This window comes from Esox lucius, chromosome 14 (genome assembly GCF_011004845.1).
Source record: "Esox lucius isolate fEsoLuc1 chromosome 14, fEsoLuc1.pri, whole genome shotgun sequence".
NCBI lineage: Eukaryota > Metazoa > Chordata > Actinopteri > Esociformes > Esocidae > Esox > Esox lucius.
The window spans coordinates 4,040,119-4,059,578 of NC_047582.1; the positions used below are offsets into that span (position 1 = coordinate 4,040,119).

Here is a 19,460-nt window from a genome sequence, read left to right on the forward strand (position 1 = left end):
GTCCACATCACACTGACTGCAATAACTGATTTTGGAACTTTCATCACTGATGCAAGAAAAAGAAAACTGAAGACAAGAACTGAAGGACACTTGATTGGAAACTAACTTCTTTCCTTACAATCTAAGATTTTCCTAAATAAACTGATATGGTGATTTCATATGTATGAAGGTTTGTTTCTCGCAAGACAGGTGGGAAACTCTATACAATGACAATCCCAGTATTGGACTTCGGCGTATTTGTGATGATGCTTAATTATCTACATTATGATGGCTATCATGGTTTGTTTGGACAGTGAGTTGTTCCCTATTATAGATGGTCCCTGACAAAGGTAGATGTTTTCCCTATTTTAAAGGTAGAAATCTGTCACAGGTACAACAGGATATGCATAAGTCTTTTGTATGATTTTGTCGCATGGATCATGATACGGACAAGGGGGGTTTTGATTGTTCAATGGACTTTGGGGGAAATGTTTTAATCATGATGTCATGTTGAGTCTGGTTTTCTGCTGAACACTGTTAACACTGGTAATAACCTGTTGATGTCAATGTTTCTTGACCTTTATAATCTGAGGTGGGGACAGGATTGATGACTGTCATACGTTGAGTTATGTGTCGGAGTGTGGTGTGTCAATTGTCTTGTTTACATTCATTTTCATTTGAGGAACAATAAGACCTGATTGGTCAGATACTCATTTTATTCTTTCATTTTAGTCATTTGTAACATATGCGTATGGGCCTTTTCTTTTCATTAGGAATTGAATTGTAATGTTTTATCAAACATGTAATGTTTTTCTTTAAATGTTTGATAGGGGGGACTGTAGAATCTGAGCATTAACAATTACAATATGAATGTACGTTTCATTGGAAGTGAATGTGCCTAGATAATGAGAACAACAGAAACCTCTCTGTTTAGATTATCTCTCAGTAGGTAGCGCTCTAATGACAGGAATGTTTACGATGGCCATATGGCATGGGGGTTGACTTCTAAAAAGTTAGAAACGCCCTTAATGTATAGGCTAGCTGGTAACCAACATTACAGTGAGAAGAGATTGACTGAGATGAGATTGAGGTTGTGTAAGGAAGACCAGGTCCGTAACCTCATGAACAAGACTTTCTAATGCTGCAATAAATAATATACTTTCTCTCTCCCTTGACAAACGGGTATGCTAATTATTACAATCACTATACGAAACGGCCGATTTCTAACACTCCATAGCCGACTGGAAGGCCCTGCAATGGGTGGTGAAAACCGCCCAGCATATCACTGGTACTCAGCTCCCAGCCAATGAAGACCTCCAGCGCAAGTGGTGTCTGCATAGGGTGCGCAACATCACCAGAGACCCTTTACATCCATTCCACAAACTGTTTGCCCTTTACCCATCAGGCAGGAGGTGCAGGTCTCTCTGTTCTCGCACCAGCAGGCTCAGATCTTTCCATCTGCTGTCATCCTGCTGAACTCTGACATCCCATCAATCAATCAATCAATCTAATTTATTTATAAAGCCCTTTTTACAACAGCAGTTGTCACAAAGTGCTTTACAGAGACACCCGGCCTTAAACCCCAAGGAGCAAACAACAGTGGTGTTGAATTTCAGTGGCTAGGAAAAAACGCCCTAAGAAGGCCGAATTTTAGGAAGAAACCTAGAGAGGACCCAGGCACAGAGGGGTGACCAGTCCTCTTCTGGCTGTGCCGGGTGTGTCCAATTGGAATAACAAATACGTTTCTCTGGGCTAAATCCAGAGTCTATTTGATTTTAGACTAGGTCAGAAGTATGACCAGGTGGACAAGGACAGGGACAGCAACGGGCCCCCCAAACCAGGTAATCCGCAGGTATGGACCAGGACCTCATCTCCTTCTAACATTTAAAACTGGAGGAGACTGAAAAAAAGTTAGTAGTGCATTCCTCATATCCCCCAGCACAATAATATAGCAGCGTAACACCTTGGAACTGAGACGGGGGGGTCCGGCGACACTGTGGCCCTACCCGGGGGAGGCCCCGGACAGGGCCCAACAGGCAGGAAATCAATCCACCCACATTGCCAGGCATCAACCAAAGGGACACCCACCAACCACAAGCCCCCTGAATGAGGGCAGAGTATTGCTAGCAGCGTACAGCCCAATTGCACAAGTGCGCAACAGAGAGTCAACAACAAGCCAGTGACTCTTTCCCCGAAAGGCATTGGAGGGAGGGCATCCCAGTGGCGACGAGAGCCCATCTGGCAAGACAGCAAGGGTGGATAATATCATGCCTCAAGCACAAATTCTGAATGCCATTGAGAATTGCCACAACTATTTATCTCAAATGTACATTAATTCAACTTAATACCTGTACATTCTCTGTACATTTGTGAATTTTCCACTGCACATTTAGAAATGCCATTTCAAATGCATTTGCATTAATTGCACATCGACACATTCCACTTGTGTATAATATATATATATATATATATATATATATATATATATATATATATATATATATATATATATATACACACTCACCTAAAGGATTATTAGGAACACCTGTTCAATTTCTCATTAATGCAATTATCTAATCAACCAATCACATGGCAGTTGCTTCAATGCATTTAGGGGTGTGGTCCTGGTCAAACTGAATGTCAGAATGGGAAAGAAAGGTGATTTAAGCAATTTTGAGTGTGGCATGGTTGTTGGTGCCATATGGGCCGGTCTGAGTATTTCACAATCTGCTCAGTTACTGGGATTTTCACGCACAACCATTTCTAGGGTTTACAAAGAATGGTGTGAAAAGGGAAAAACATCCAGTATGCGGCAGTCCTGTGGGCGAAAATACCTTGTTGATGCTAGAGGTCAGAGGAGAATGGGCCGACTGATTCAAGCTGATAGAAGAGCAACTTTGACTGAAATAACCACTTGTTACAACCGAGGTATGCAGCAAAGCATTTGTGAAACCACAACACGCACAACCTTGAGGCGGATGGGCTACAACAGCAGAAGACCCCACCGGGTACCACTCATCTCCACTACAAATAGGAAAAAGAGGCTACTATTTGCACGAGCTCACCAAAATTGGACAGTTGAAGACTGGAAGAATGTTGCCTGGTCTGATGAGTCTCAATTTCTGTTGAGACATTCAGACGGTAGAGTCAGAATTTGGCGTAAACAGAATGAGAACATGGATCCATCATGCCTTGTTACCACTGTGCAGGCTGGTGGTGGTGGTGTAATGGTGTGGGGGATGTTTTCTTGGCACACTTTAGGCCCCTTAGTGCCAATTGGGCATCGTTTAAATGCCACGGCCTACCTGAGCATTGTTTCTGACCATGTCCATCCCTTTATGACCACCATGTACCCATCCTCTGATGGCTACTTCCAGCAGGATAATGCACCATGTCACCAAGCTCGAATCATTTCAAACTGGTTTCTTGAACATGACAATGAGTTCACTGTACTGAAATGCCCCCCACAGTCACCAGATCTCAACCCAATAGAGCATCTTTGGATGTGGTGGAACGGGAGCTTCGTGCCCTGGAAGTGCATCCCACAAATCTCCATCAACTGCAAGATGCTATCCTATCAATATGGGCCAACATTTCTAAAGAATGCTTTCAGCACCTTGTTGAATCAATGCCACGTAGAATTAAGGCAGTTCTGAAGGCGAAAGGGGGTCAAACACAGTATTAGTATGGTGTTCCTAATAATCCTTTAGGTGAGTGTATGTTGTAGCCAGCAAATGTGTTTGTCTATCCTGACCCAAAACGCATGCACGAATGCGTACTTCGAAAATCAACCAGAAACAATCCCAATATAACTGTAAACTGTTTTATTTCAGGCTTACTATAATGTAGATACTATTGGTTTTAGCCAGCAAAGGTTTTGTCTATACGGAATAATTCATACTTCGCTTCACCTGCGAGGAGATACAAACTCGGGACCTATAGTTCGCTTCTCTAACCACTTCGCTATTTAACAAGGGATGTCTGTCTGTCTGTCTGTCTGTGAGTGAGTGAGCGACATTTGCTCTTCTTGGCCAGCTCCGCTTACGAGGTCCAGCAAAAACGTTCACATACAACACATGCAGTGGACGGGCTATTTTGAAAATATGATCATATTAAATTACGTTTCATTGGAAGTGAATGTGCCTAGATAATGAGAACAACAGAAACCTCTCTGTTTAGAATATCTCTCTGTAGGTTGTGCTCTAATGACAGGAATGTTTACGATGGCCATATGGCATGGGGGTTGACTTCTAAAAAGTTCGAAACGCTCTTAATGTATAGGATAGCTGGTAACCAACATTACAGTGAGAAGAGATTGACTGAGATGAGATTGAGGTAGTGTAAGGAAGACCAGGTCTGTAACCTCATGAACAAGACTTTCTAATGCTGCAATAAATAATATACTTTCTCTCTCCCTTGACAAACGGTTATGCTAATTATTACAACCACTATACGAAACGGCCGATTTCTAACAGCTGCATGGTCGTATCCCAAAAAACTGTAAGATATCTCGGCGTTACCCTTGACCCTGACCTCTCCTTTGATGAACATATAAAATATGTCTCAAGAGTTGCTTATTTTCATCTTCGATTAAAAAAAAAAACAGATTCAGAAAAACGAATCCATGCTTTTGTTACTTCTAGACTAGATTACTGCAATGCTCTACTTTCCGGTTAACCTGACAAATCAAAAAATAAACTTCAATTAGTGCTGCACACAGCAGCTAGAATCCTAACTAGAACATTTTTTTTGTAACTAATTACTCCTGTACTAGCCTCTTTACGCTGGCGGCCTGTTAGGGTTAGGGCTGATTTTAAGGTTTTATTGTTAACCTATAAATCAATAGAATATCTAAACAAACAGCCGAAGGCAGGGCCTTTTCTCATAGAGCTCCACTACTGTGAAATTATTTGCCAATTAAGGTTAGAAATGCAAACTCAGTGCAAACTTTCAAGTGTCTACTAAAGACTCATCTCTACAGCACGGTTTATGATTAGGTGTAGCCTGGCCCAGGGGCGTGAAGGTGACCAGAAGGCTTGATACTGTCCACCCTTGCGGTCATGCCAGGTGGGCTCTCATCGCCACTGGGATGCCTTCCCTCCAATGCCTCTCTAGGGTGGAATCACTGGCTTGTTGTTGTCTCTCTGTTGCGCACTTGTGCAATTAGTCTGCTGGCAATACTCTGCCCTCATTCAGGGTGGTTGCGGTTGGTGGGTGTCTATTTGGTTGATGCCTGGCAATGTGGGTGGATTGATTTCCTGCCTGTTGGGCCCTGTCTGGGGCCTCCCCCGGGTAGGGCCACAGTGTCGCCGGACCCCCCGTCTCAGTTCCAAGGTCTTACGCTGCTATACTATTGTGCTGAGGGATTGGGTCAGTTCTCCTTCACCACCAAGTTCTCCTTCTCCACTATAAATCGTTGTTGATATGATGAATGCATTTTCTGAATTTTCCCAGTCTTCTCCCGTTTTAAACTTTAGGAGGACATGAGGTCCTGGTCCACACCTGCGGAGTACCTGGTTTGGGGGGCCCGTTGCTGTCCCTGTCCTTGTCCATCTGGTCATACTTCTGACCTAGTCTAATTTTAAATAGACTCTGGATTTAGCCCAGATAAATGTATTACTTATTCCAATTGGACTCTTAATATCTCACCCGGCACCGCCAGAAGAGGACTGGTCACCCCTCTGAGCCTGGGTCCTCTCTAGGTTTCTTCCTAAAATTCGGCCTTCTTAGGGAGTTTTTCCTAGCCACTGAAATTCAACAATACTGTTGTATGCTCCTTGGGGTTTAAGGCCGGGTGTCTCTGTAAAAGCACTTTGTGACAACTGCTGTTGTAAAAAGGGCTTTATAAATACATTTGATTGATTGATTGACATGCACACTGTATGTTTTACAATTTCACAATTGAAAATTTTCATCATGTTTAAGGTGGTTGTATTTTGTTATTGACACTCAAAGTTTGAATATAAAACTTATAAATATACTAATATTTTCAATAGCTGTTGTAAGGTCCAGCCAGACACCACGCCCTGCTCCTGCACAACCTTCCCTCACACACCTACAACCTCCCTCTCCTGAACGTCACTCACACCCCAGATCACAATCAACAGAATTCTAGACACCAGTTCATCATCATCACTCCACTTACAGTGGGGAGAACAAGTATTTGATACACTGCCGATTTTGCAGGTTTTCCTACTTACAAAGCATGTAGAAGTCTGTAATTTATATCATAGGTACACTTCAACTGTGAGAGACGGAATCTAAAAAAATCCAGAAAATCACATTGAATGATTTTTAAATAATTAATTTGCATTTTTTTGCATGACATAAGTATTTGATCACCTACCAACCAGTAAGAATTCCGGCTCTCACAGACATGTTAGTTTTTCTTTAAGAAGCCCTCCTGTTTTCCACTCATTAACTGTATTAACTGCACCTGTTTGAACTTGTTACCTTTATAAAAGACACCTGTCCACACACTCAATCAAACAGACTCCAACCTCTCCACAATGGCCAAGCCCAGAGAGCTGTGTAAGGACATCAGGGATACAATTGTAGACCTGCACAAGGCTGGGATGTGCTACAGGACAATAAGCAAGCAGCTTGGTGAGAAGGCAACAACTGTTGGCGCAATTATTAGAAAATGGAAGAAGTTCAAGATGACAGTCAATCTCCCTCAGTCTGGGGCTTCATGCAAGATCTCACCTCGTGGGGCATCAATGACCATGAGGAAGGTGAGGGATCAGCCCAGAACTACATGGCAGGACCTGGTCAATGACCTGAAGAGAGTTGGGACCACAGTCTCTAAGAAAATCATTAGTAACACACTACGCCGCCATAGATTAAAATCCTGCAGCGCACACAAGGTCCCCCTGCTCAAGCCAGCGCATGTCCAGGCCCATCTGAAGTTTGCCAATAACCATCTGGATGATCCAGAGGAGGAATGGGAGAAGGTCATGTGGTCTGATGAGACAAAAATAAAGCTTTTTGGTCTAAACTCCACTCGCCGTCTTTGGAGGAAGAAGGATGAGTACAACCCCAAGAACACCATCCCAACCGTGAAGCATGGAGGTGGAAACATCATTCTTTGGGGACGCTTTTCTGCAAAGGGGACAGGATGACTGCACTGTATTGAGGGAGGGTGGATGGGGCCATGTATCGCGAGATTTGGCCACAAACCTCCTTCCCTCAGTAAGAGCATTGAAGATGGGTCGTGGCTGGGTCTTCCAGCATGACAAGACCCGAAACGCACAGCCAGGGCAACTAAGGAATGGCTCCGTAAGAAGCATCTCAAGGTCCTCGAGTGGCCTAGCCAGTCTCCAGACCTGAACCCAATAGAAAATCTTTGGAGGGAGCTGAAAGTCCGTATTGCCCAGCGACAGCCCCGAAACCTGAAGGATCTGGAGAAGGTCTGTATGGAGGAGTGGGCCAAAATCCCTGCTGCAGTGTGTGTAAACCTGGTCAAGAACTACAGGAAACGTATGATCTCTGTAATTGCAAACAAAGGTTTCTGTACCAAATGTTAAGTTGTGCTATTCTGATATATCAAATACTTATATCATGCAATAAAATGCAAATTAATTACTTAATAGTCATACAATGTGATTTTCTGGATTTTCTGGATCACTCACAGTTGAAGAGTACATATGATGAAAATTACAGACTTCTACATGCTTTGTAAGTGGGAAAACCTGCATAATCGGCAGTGTATCAAATACTTGTTCTCCCCACTGTATAGGAGGACGCTGAGCAAAGGCACCTGATCCAGAGGGCCAGAATGAAATGGAGGATGGCAAGGCTACATCATGTTGGCACTTGTCTTTCTCAATGGAAGTCATGGAATAATAACCAAACCATTTTGCTTAATTTGAAAACCTTAATGGAAACCCCAGCCATCTCATGAAGTAAATGCCTTACTGGAGTTTACTATTGGCAACAGCTTGTTTCCAATTCCACAGGCTGAATCAGAACAGTTTTAGAAGGTCCAAATCATCTTGGACCTCATATTAAAAGGTATAGCAATAAAAATCAACTACTTCACAATGGGTTAAGGTGTTTAGAATTCAGTTATGAACATTTATAAACAACACAATGTGGAATAACGGTCTAAAAAAATATGTTTTTTTCAGAAGATGGTGGATATCCATGCCTGCAGCATCCTGTGCCTGTCATCACCCTGTTTCAACAGCCTGTAGCTAGTTGGGGTATTTACTGGACCTAAATCCAATGTTGCCAAAACACAAAAACACAGTGGGCTCCAGGATTCTGAGTTCACTACAAAGTACTCTTTGTTTTTAACACTGATCAAAGACTTAGATTTATACATGATGAAAACAGATATTGGTAGTGAACTTAAATTACACAGTAAATAACAACACTACCAAATAATGTAACTGTATAACATTTCTACATTGCCAAAATCGAGCTCTTTGGCATCAACTCAACTCGCCATGTTTGGAGGAGGAGGAATGCTGCCTATGACCCCAAGAACACCATCCCCACCATCAAACATGGAGGTGGAAACATTATGCTTTGGGGGTGTTTTTCTGCTTCACCACAACCTCACCGCATCAAAGGGACGGTGGACGGGGCCATGTACCGTCAAATCTTGGGTGAGAACCTCCTTCCCTCAGCCAGGGAATTGAAAATGGGTCGTGGATTGGTATTCCAGCATGACAATGACCCAAAACACACAGCCAAGGCAACAAAGGAGTGGCTCAAAAAGAAGTACATTAAGGTCTTGTAGTGGCCTAGCCAGTCTCCAGACCTTAATCCCATAGAAAATCTGTGGAGGGAGCTGAAGGTTTGAGTTGCCAAACGTCAGCCTCGAAACCTTAATGACTTGGAGAAGATCTGCAAAGAGTGGGACAAAAGCCCTCCTGAGATGTGTGCAAACCTGGTGGCCAACTACAAGTAACGTCTGACCTCTGTGATTGCCAACAAGGGTTTTGCCACCAAGTACTGAGTCATGTTTTGCAGAGGGGTCAAATACTTATTTCACTCATTAAAATGCAAATCAATTCATAAAATGTTTGACATGTATCTGTTTCTCAATGTTCAAATAAACCTACCATTAAAATTATAGACTGATAATTTCTTTGTCAGTGGGCAAACGTACAAAATCAGCAGGGGATCAAATACATTTTCCCTCACTGTATATATTTATATATATTAAAGTTGGCTATGGTGTACTACATGCATACATACATTACTTAAGACCAATACAATTATTTTTAGAAATGTTGGCCAACTGAAAAGTATGAACATGAAAAGTATGTACAGCACTCAATACATAGTTTTGGCACCCAAAACCATCACTGACTGTGGAAACTTTACACTGGACTTCAAGCAACGTGGATTTTGTGCCTCTCCTCTCTTCCTCCAGACTCTGGGACCTTGATTTCCAAAGGAAATGCAAAATTTACTTTCATCAGAGAACATAACTCAGCAGCAGTCCAGTCCTTTTTGTCTTTAGCCCAGGCGAGACGCTTCTGACGCTGTGTCTTGTTCAAGAGTGTCTTGACACAAAGAATGTGACAGCTGAAACCCATGTCTTGCATATGTCTATGGGTGGTGGTTCTTGAAGCACTGACTCCAGCTTCAGTCCACTCTTTGTGAATCACCCGCACATTTTTGAATGGGTTTTGTTTCACAATCCTCTCCAGGGAGCGGTTATCCCTATTGCTTGTACACTTTTTTTCTATCACATCTTTTCCTTCCCTTCGCCTCTCTATTAATGTGCTTGGACACAGAGCTCTGTGAACAGCCAGCCTCTTTAGCAATGACCTTTTGTGTCTTGCCCTCCTTGTGCAAGGTGTCAATGGTCGTCTTTTGGACAGCTGTCAAGTCAGCAGTCTTCCCCATGATTGTGTTGCCTACAGAACTAGACTGAGAGACCATTTAAAGGCCTTTGCAGGTGTTTTGGGTTAATTAGCTGATTAGAGTGTGGCACCAGGTGTCTTCAATAGTGAACCTTTTCACAATTTTCAAATTTCCTGAGATACTGAATTTGGGGTTTTCATTAGTTATCAGTTATAATCATCAAAATTAAAAGAAATAAACACTTGAAATATATCAGGCTGTGTGGAATGAATGTATAAATTATACAAGTTTCACTTTTTGAATGGAATTACTGAAATAAATTAACTTTTTTATGATATTCAAATTTTATGACCAGCACCTGTATATATACACACACACACAAGGTTTTCCTGGCTCAAAATTAGGCAAAGTTGGTACCCCAACCCCCAAACTACTGGGCGCCCCTGTGACATACTTCATATAATATAAAAGAAGAAAGACAACTACAATGTCCTACCTAACAGCAATCAAAATATACAAGCAATATATTTATTCCTAACATAGACCTATTGACATGTTATTTAAAAAGAAATATGAAATCACTCATCAGCTTTATAATTAATCAGTCAATATTGTTGTTGTCTATTTTCGTTGTTATGCTATGTTCTTGTTAGTATAGACTTGCATAAAAAAGAAACAGAGTTGTATATATTACAGCCTTGTCACGTTATTTTTTCCTCCATCCTTGCCTTGACGCCACATAATGTATCCCCCTATCTCGACTTCATTCAGCTGTAGTCACTGATCCAGCATATTCACGTTTATATATTTATATTGTTAGTGACTTAAATATGTTAAATGTATATTTTGTACACTGTGTAGGGCTATTGCACATACTGTATATCCTAATGTTTTGGTGAATCGACAGTACATACCCTAATCGGATGGTATTTTCACCAATCATATTCGTTTGTCTCGCGATCCCTAAATACATCAATTCTAGGCTATAAGAAGTCACCTGAAAAGCAAAAAAAAAATGTATGCGTTTTGGATATAGTTTGAGGTTATTAAGTTTTAATTAAATATTTTGACATGCTTGGATGTAAAAGAAAACTACTGTAGGATCCACTTGTTTTTACGACGTCATCTCCGCGATGTCAGGACCTGTGTGGTCCAGTATGCGAGGTTGCCAAATTTCATTAACCGTAAACTACTATTCTCCCGAAAAATCACCAAAAAATCGACCAGCCCAAGCCCATTCAAAATAGCCTAATACGTAGGAAACATCCCACCTGGCAACACTGTCAATATGGAAAAAGTTTACTCATATCGTCAAATTAGCTGCAGTGTTTCGCTGGCATTTTTACCATGTCAACACAGATTCGGTGCGCGATTTTGGGAGGCTGTGGCCTTTGAGTTTTGAATGCAGGAACAACACAGTGTATACATATATAGAATGCCACCAGCCAAAGTGGCTAGTAAGAGTGACTGCGTTACACGCCACAGCCGATTTCTACCCGCATTTTGATAGGTGGGCGGGTGCCAATGGCTATCACTGCATAAATAAAACATAGACATTACGTTATCGGGTCATTTTGATATGGCATATGCATTCTTGGGGTTGTTGAGATAAATGTAGTTTAAATAATGCTGATTTAATAACCATGTATTCTTATGTTTTTGTTTTATTAAATTGTATGCTGCAGCCAGGTTAGGGAAATATGATTGAATACAATAACCATAAAGTTTAGAACTCCTTAAATTACACTCAGCCACACTCACTCAGACTTTACACCTGGCTCTGATAGAGAGACAGGATTAAAACCCCTCAATTAACATACAAATGAAACTGCCCCCTATACAGCACAAAGAGACCTTCTGTCTCCAGCCCCCTGATGTTATAGTCTAGGTTAGGACAATAGAATGTAAATTACTGTAACCTGGTTAAGACTTCACACCTGTATGCAAAGAACCTGTTGATCTATGACCGAGAGTTAGAGCATGTCCGTCTTCATTGGATTGGATTCGTCCAACATGTCACCATGTCAACAAAGAACCAATAAGGATGGGTTTTACTCACGAGAGTGAAAAGTAACCGCCCCTGTGGCGGGAGTATTAAAACCAATGTTCGATCTTTGTTCGGCGCGAATATTTTGTGGAAGCTCGAGGGTTGAGCAAATATTTGACCGCTGCAGTGTATTTCATGTATTTTGACTTATCAATTCATATTAATAAATCTTTGTGCTAAATTTCCATTTGGACCGGATCCTCGTCCTTCTTCAGAAACTCTGATACACGTAAAATTCTCAACAGGGTCTAATGTTTACTATGCATCCTAGGGTTATTTATAATGTGTGCTGTAGATGATGAGATCCCAAAACTCTTTGCAATTTTAGGTTGGGATACGTTATTCGTCAATTGTGACACTATTTGACTGCGGTCACAGAGTGGTGAACCCCTCCCTATCCTCACTTCTGACAGACCCATCCTCTCTGTAATTAGCTTTTAATACTCAATCATGTTACTGACCTGTTGCCAATTGCCCTAATTAGTTGTGATATTCCAACAGGTTTAGTTTTTTAGCATTACACATCGGTTCCAGTCTTCTGGTGCCTCTTCTCCAGCTTTTCTGAACATTCGAAATGAACATGTATTTTCTCAGTTTCAACATTTGATATGTTGTCTTGGTACTATTTTCTATTGAATATAGGGTTTAAGTGATTTGCACATCATTGCATTCTGTTTTTCTTCACATTTTACACAGCGTCCCAGCTTTTTTGGAAATGGGGTTATACATATAAGCAATATGGCACCTCAATGAGAATATACCATGGCTAATACATCACTGTGTTGCTGGATGCATAATTACAGTCCTTAGCCATGGTATATATTAGCAACATACAGTGGATATAAAAAGTCTACTCACCCCTGTTAAAATGCCAGGTTCTTGTGAACTTTTTCCACCTTTAATGTGACCTATAACTTGAACAATTCAATTGAAAAACAAACTGAAATCTTTGAGGGGGACAAATAAAAATAATAATAACCTGGTTGCATAAGTGTGCACACCCTTAAACTAATACTTTGTTGAAGCACCTTTTGATTTTATTACAGCACTCAGTCTTTTTGGGTAGGAGTCTATTAGCATGGCACATCTTGACCTGGCAATATTTGCCCACTCTTCTTTGCAAAAGCGCTCCAAATCTGTCAGATTTCGAGGACATCTCCTGTGCACAGCCCTCTTCAGATCACCCCAGAGATGTTCAAATGGGATCAAGTCTGGGCTCTGGCTGGGCCATTCCAAAATTTTTATATTTTTCTGGTGAAGCCATGCTTTTGTGGATTTGGATGTGTGCTTTGGGTCGTTGTCGTGCTGAAAGGTGAACTTTCTCTTCATGGGTAAGGTGTTCTTTGGGTGATGTGCAGTGTTGTTTTTGCACCAAACATACCTTTTGGAATTATGGCCAAAAAGTTCAACCATGGTTTCATCAGACCATAACACATTTTCCCACATGCTTTTGGGGGACTTGATGTTTGTTATGCAAACTTCAGCCAGAAGTTTGCATAACATGTTTTTCTTTGTAAGAAAAGGCTTCCGTCTTGCCACCCTACCCCATAGCCCATTCATATGAAGAGTACAGGAGATTGTTGTCACCTGTAGCACACAGCCAGTACTTGCCAGAAATTCCTGCAGTTGCTGTAGGCATCTTGGACGCCTCCCTGACCAGTTTACTTATTGTCTTTTCATCAATGTTGGAGGGACGTCAAGTTCAAGGTAATGTCTCTGTTGTGCCATATTTTCTCCACTTGATGATGACTCTTCACTGTGTTCTAATGCTTTGGAAATTATTTTGTACCCTTCACTTGACTGATATCTTTTAACAATGAGATCCCTCTGATGCTTTGGAAGCTCTCAGCGGACCATGGCTATTGCTCTGAGATGCAACTAAGAAAATGTCAGGAAAATCCTACTAGAACAGCTGAACTTTATTTGTGATTAATCAGAGTTACTTTAAATAATGGCAGGTGTGTAATGACTTCTATTTGGTTAATTCTGAACACAACCACATCGCTGGTTATAAGAGGGTGTGCACACTTATGCAACCAGGTTACTGTAAGGTTTTTATTTTTCAATTTCCCCCTCAAAGATTTCAGTTTGTTTTTCAATTGAATTGTTCACATTATAGGTCACATTAAAAGTTCAAAAGGTTCTGACATGATTTATCTTAGTCTCATTCTTTTACATTACAAAACCTGGCATTTAAACAGGGGTTTGTAGACTTTTTATATCCACTGTACCACACCTACCTGGGCATTATTACTTAATTATACCATCAGTAGACCTCGGTGGAATAGCTTTAATACATACCTGGTCCTCACCAGGGCATAGATCCGTATATACAGGATGGACATGGCCAGCAGCAGAGCCATGAAGATGATGATGCAGAAGGCCACGTATTTCTTGGAATAGAGCGGTAGGACCGTTGAGCAGTCAGGGAGGTTGTCTAAACAGTTCCATCCCAGGATGGGCAACGCTCCCAGGGATATTGCAATGAGCCAACAGGTCCCTATGAGCAAGAACACCCTGTATTTCTTATTGGCATCGTATGGCCTCATTTTAATCATAGTCAGATGTCTCTCTATGGCTATTGCCAGGAGACTGGATGTAGATGCCCCGAGGGCCACAAACATGCTCCCTTCACGCACAAACCACATCACTGGAGACAGATGAAATGTTTTCTCCCCTGACATCAAGAGGTTGACGATGTAGGCCACCCCAGCCAGAAGGTCACACAGGGCAAGGTTCGCAATGAAGAAGTACATGCGGTTGTGGAACTTGTGGTTCTTCCATATTGCCACCAAAACAATCAGATTCTCCAGGACTATGAAGCTGCAGATGATAAGGAATACAGTGGTTTTAGCGTCCAAGAAGACAAGCCCAGTGCTTGTTGCATTCTGTCGGTTTTCCAGTTTCCCTGTGTAGTTGTAATGGAGATAAATCTGCCTATTTATCATCTCTGTCATGGTGTTATTCCACAAATGTCCAGCAGAGGTCAGTAGAGACATGTATTTAGTGTCAGCACAAATCTTGTATTGAGCGAGCAGCAGTGTTCCACTTTTAAAGACAGAAAACGATGAACCGGACCAAAATTATCCGGCTTTATCTATATTCCTTTTTATTAAAAGTATGATATTATCTGGGTAACATATATCCGTACCTGAGACATTCATTATTCGTTGCTGTTGTTGCCATATAAAAATGTATTTAGTTCAAATTGTCATTCTAAATATTAATGTTTGACCACAAATAATACTTAATTACGATAAAGCAATCGCTTTAATCGTTTGCTCAATTTTAAAACGAATTAGCGCATACGAACTGTCATTACACCATTAGTTTTCATAAAACATTTCATTTCCGAAAATAAATCAAAAAGTAATCTTAATATCTCAATAAATGTATAATATTGTTCGACGTTCCAAAAAAGCTCACTGAAACGCAAAATCATGTTACTGACCTACTGAAACGCAAAATCTAGCCAGTCGCATACAATCAGTTGACAGGCTAACCACCATACGATGCTTTCGAGTTCGACAAGTCCTTATAGATCGAAAGTTATTCCTCTTCATCCGAGCTTCTTACATTGTTCTTGTATTTCCGCTTTTTCTTCCTTTTAAATGTTTTAACGTGTTGGTGCTGATTTTCCGTAATTTAGTCATAAATCGAGTACAACGGTAGTAACTTTTTCACCCACGTTCTTGAGTCATTAATATTTTTTTCTAATAGCTTTCCAATCCTAGGTGGACGGTACTCCAAAGCACCCGACATCTTCCATTTTCTAACGGATAAAGGCACTCCCCTCCCTTCAAGAGAGGGACGGACTCTCAAACGTTTGAGGGCTGTTAACCGACAAGAAAACTGCAGGCATTCATCAAATGCATAAGGTATGTAAGAAAAAATGGCATCAATACTGAGTCACGTATTTTTGTATTTTTTTTACTGTTCTTGTTTCACAGTTTGTTGCAGTAGCCCTGTTGGTGACCATGCAAAGTACATCTGTCCTAGTGGGCCCTGCAGATGTATCATTACAAATGCTCATTACAAATATGAAAATATATGCTGAGTACTGGCCAAGAGACATTGGAAATCATTCTTCATTATCTGTATTTAGCATGTTTCAAAGGAGTATGGCTTTCTGTACTTAACGCCCAGCAGGAGTCAGTAGCCTATCTGGGAACAGAGGAGAAGAATAAGGGGCCCAGGAGCCTTCAATTGAAATTCCTATCAGCCCATTCTACAAATGTTGTGATGTCCTTCAGTCCTTAAGATAGCAAGTATTGTAATTACTGAAAAAATGCACACAATGTACTGTATACATCCAAGCAGGGGCATAGGTTTAGGGAGAGAGGGGTATACAAAACATCTGTATATTTTCTATCAAACAGAAAGAGCTTGAGAATATCCAAAAGGCCGTGTTCTGAAGACTTCCACACCAAACCAATCTTATAAACATCATATGGTCCAACTTTAAAATAGCCCTCTGACTGTGCTGCATAAGCAGGTTTAGCTCTGCTTTGTGGTAAAGGCGTGTAGCTCTGGTAAAGGGGAAGGAGTCACCCTCCCTGGCTATGGTATACTGAAAAGAAGAGAATGTCAGGGAAAGTAACCCTGACAGATCTACAGGAATACAGAGACAGACAGACAGACACATACAGGCTGAGAATGAGACAGCTTGAAAGACAGGCAGACTGATGAGCAGACCAAACCATTGCTGCTTATTCACTGTAGCTGCTTCTCTCATTGGTAGATCACCTTCAGCTAAGATTTTTCTTTCCCAATGGTCACAGACTGACTACTGAGACACATTGATCGTTGTTGTAGATTTCAGAGTTGAAGGGAAAGTTCAATGACGTGGCTTGGGCATCGCTTACTGAGTTCTGTAGGAAGGACTTCCTTACTACATTGTCCTGCAGGCCCATGAGTGTGTGATCCTCCTGGCTTTGAGGACCTGATCTACAGGCTACAGGAAGGATGGGAAGGGCTTGGTGGTGATGTAACACAAGGAGAAATGTAGAGAAGGATCATCGTAACACCCGGATGAGGATGTTTATCATTGTATTAAAGCTTCTGAATTGAAAGATCCCAGGTTTAGTGACCTGAAAATGTTGATTCAGGACTGAAATAGGACACTCTTAGAAGTGAAAGTGCCTGGGAGAACATTTTAGGTATACCTGTCTAGTACAAAAAGGGTCCCTTTTAGAACCCCTATGAAAATGGCCTTTGAGGAATCGCAGTAAAGACTGTAAAACCTGGAAACTTCTTTCGATGGGATTCAACTTTGAACCTTGAAAAACATAGAGGTGGCAGACTGTGGCATTTGGAGGCATTGGAGGCATAGCTTAGTGGAGGCCTGTTAGAGTAAATTGCAATTGTATTCATTATATTATGTTTCAAAACCTGAGATATCTTGAATATAATGTTAATAATATCAAAATTGCTGTTAACACTATAAAGAGGTGACTATAAAAACCCTTTGGGATTTGTGATAGCTTTTTAGGAACGTATGCTCTCTGTTAGCTTAATTTAAGCATTAAAATGTATGTTTAAGCAACCTAAATATATGAGGATAATACAAAAGATCAATACAAAACATTGCATTTATTAACAAAAGAATAATCTAAGCTACGCCCATGCTAAGCCACATCTGCAATAAAACATTAAAGAGACCTCCATGAATTCCTCAACAGAACAAAGGTGCATATTATTAACCACTGACTTGCAAAGGTTCTTTGAGGATCTCTAGCATTCACTGAGTTTATTCATTAAAACATATCAATAATAAGTTTGATGTGCTTTCACAAAACTAGTAGGTTTACATGGAAATTTGGGCGAACTACAGATGATGCTTTAATAAAGTAGAAGCAAAATAGAGGCCAACAAATATAATCAAAAGCAGAATGCATGTACTGTATCAAACCATAATAAATACAATACTTAAATTGAATTCCCTTATCACATGGACCAATCCTTCTTTTTAACTGCCCCAGTGTGGATAAGAAGTCTGAATTATTTTGCTAAATTACTTAATGGTTGTTAAGGAAGAGGAATGCTTTGTCATCTGTTCTGTGGTGAAGTATGAATTGTGTAGCCTGGTCTCTGACCCAATTGTGATGCCTGTCCAGAGTTTGTCATCAGGAATCCAGGCTAGTAATAATGGTGTGGTCTGGCGAGCCTCCAATCTCTTTGTTATGGTTACAGTCACAGCTATTTCCTGTACCTTGGAATCATTGCTTGTGTACCAAATCAGACCATATTCCCTATATAGTGTATTACTTTTGACTTTTGACCAAGGGAGTAATTTGGGATGGACACACTGTGTACTGTGCCCGGCAGCTATGGGAAAATCCATCATCTGTTCTGATGAACATACCTCACTACCATTTAGCTTTAGTCAGATCCTATCTGGGAGTGATCTAGAATGACTAAAAAAATTAGCTGAGGCATGTTGATTTATGCAGACCCCAGGATCAAGCACCAAAATCAGATCTTTCCACTACTTTCCTGGTATGCTCTAGTCTGCCTGGATGGACCACTGGGTGGTGTTTGCACTTTTAGGACTATGCTGTTGGCCAGGCAAACATAATCGGACAGAGATAAATCATTTTAAACTACTCCAAATAGTATTTTTAATCAGGTCTGATTTTGTGGATGGGAAAAACTTGAGATGTGCTGTGCAGAGTTCTGGTTGGTTTAGGTTTTAAGTTGAAAAGGATCAAATAGGATGAAAAATAAAAAAGAGATTTCGAACCCTCAGCAAAATATGGAACCATAACTACAGTTCTGTGTGTTGGTTGCTAGGGGTTGCAGTCCTGTGAAGACCCACCCCCCAACCATTGCTATGGGTTTCTCAGATCACATCCTCTTGTCATCTTTTCTCCACTCCTGCTGCTCTGCACTGACTCGACTGGAGTTGATTCTACAGCTGGCACCTTTTATCGTTGATGTCCCAGCTTCATACTGTCACATTTCATCCATCTGGGGTGGTATTTTTTTGACCAAAACCACAGAGCTGCAGCCTCTCATTTAATATTGTGCAGACCCTTGCCTTTTCTCTTCACAGGAGAAGCTCCTCTCCCAGCTGTGAATTCCCTCATGGCAGATTTTCTTTCTTCCCTAATGGCCGTTTTCCATCATGGCACCAGTGTCCGTAGTGGTTATGTAATGTAAGATCAACACATTAGCGTCAGATCAAATCATTAAAAAATACATAATGTGATCGTAAACTAATATGGGAAAACAGCTAATTTCAATCAAAACAGGATTGCAGCTGTAGCACTTTTTTTAATGGTCACATTAACTCACAGTGTGGTCTTGGGTACTGCATAAACATATAACTGCTAGCAGGGTGGCCCCGCTCACAGGTCTTTTCCACCCTTTTTGAATTAGGTGTGTGGAACAAACATTGCTAATGGGAGATTCAAATTAATCCTAGCTATTGATAAAACCTAGATGAAAAATTATACTTCTTCAACTCTCTGCTCAGGGATCCCAAAATATTTTCCTTTGTTGTAGCCCTGAATCAGCACACCTCACTCACTATACAAGGGTTTGATGATTACCTGACAAGTCTAATCAGGTGCACAAGTTCTGGAATAGGTCAAATACATGGAATGGCTGG

At 41.0% G+C, this 19,460-nt stretch overlaps 1 protein-coding gene across 1 annotated transcript in view; it reads right to left on the reverse strand.

The window, feature by feature from the left end:
* The window catches only part of LOC106024628 (sphingosine 1-phosphate receptor 3), a 28,268-nt gene extending 12,573 nt beyond the window's left edge, over positions 1–15,695 (reverse strand). Inside the window, exon 1 of the mRNA XM_013136999.3 lies at positions 14,150–15,695. Within this exon, the coding sequence (XP_012992453.2) occupies positions 14,150–14,847 (698 nt within the window). The 5' untranslated portion in view covers positions 14,848–15,695. The remainder of the gene's footprint in view (positions 1–14,149) is intronic.
* Positions 15,696–19,460: the final 3,765 nt, after the last annotated feature.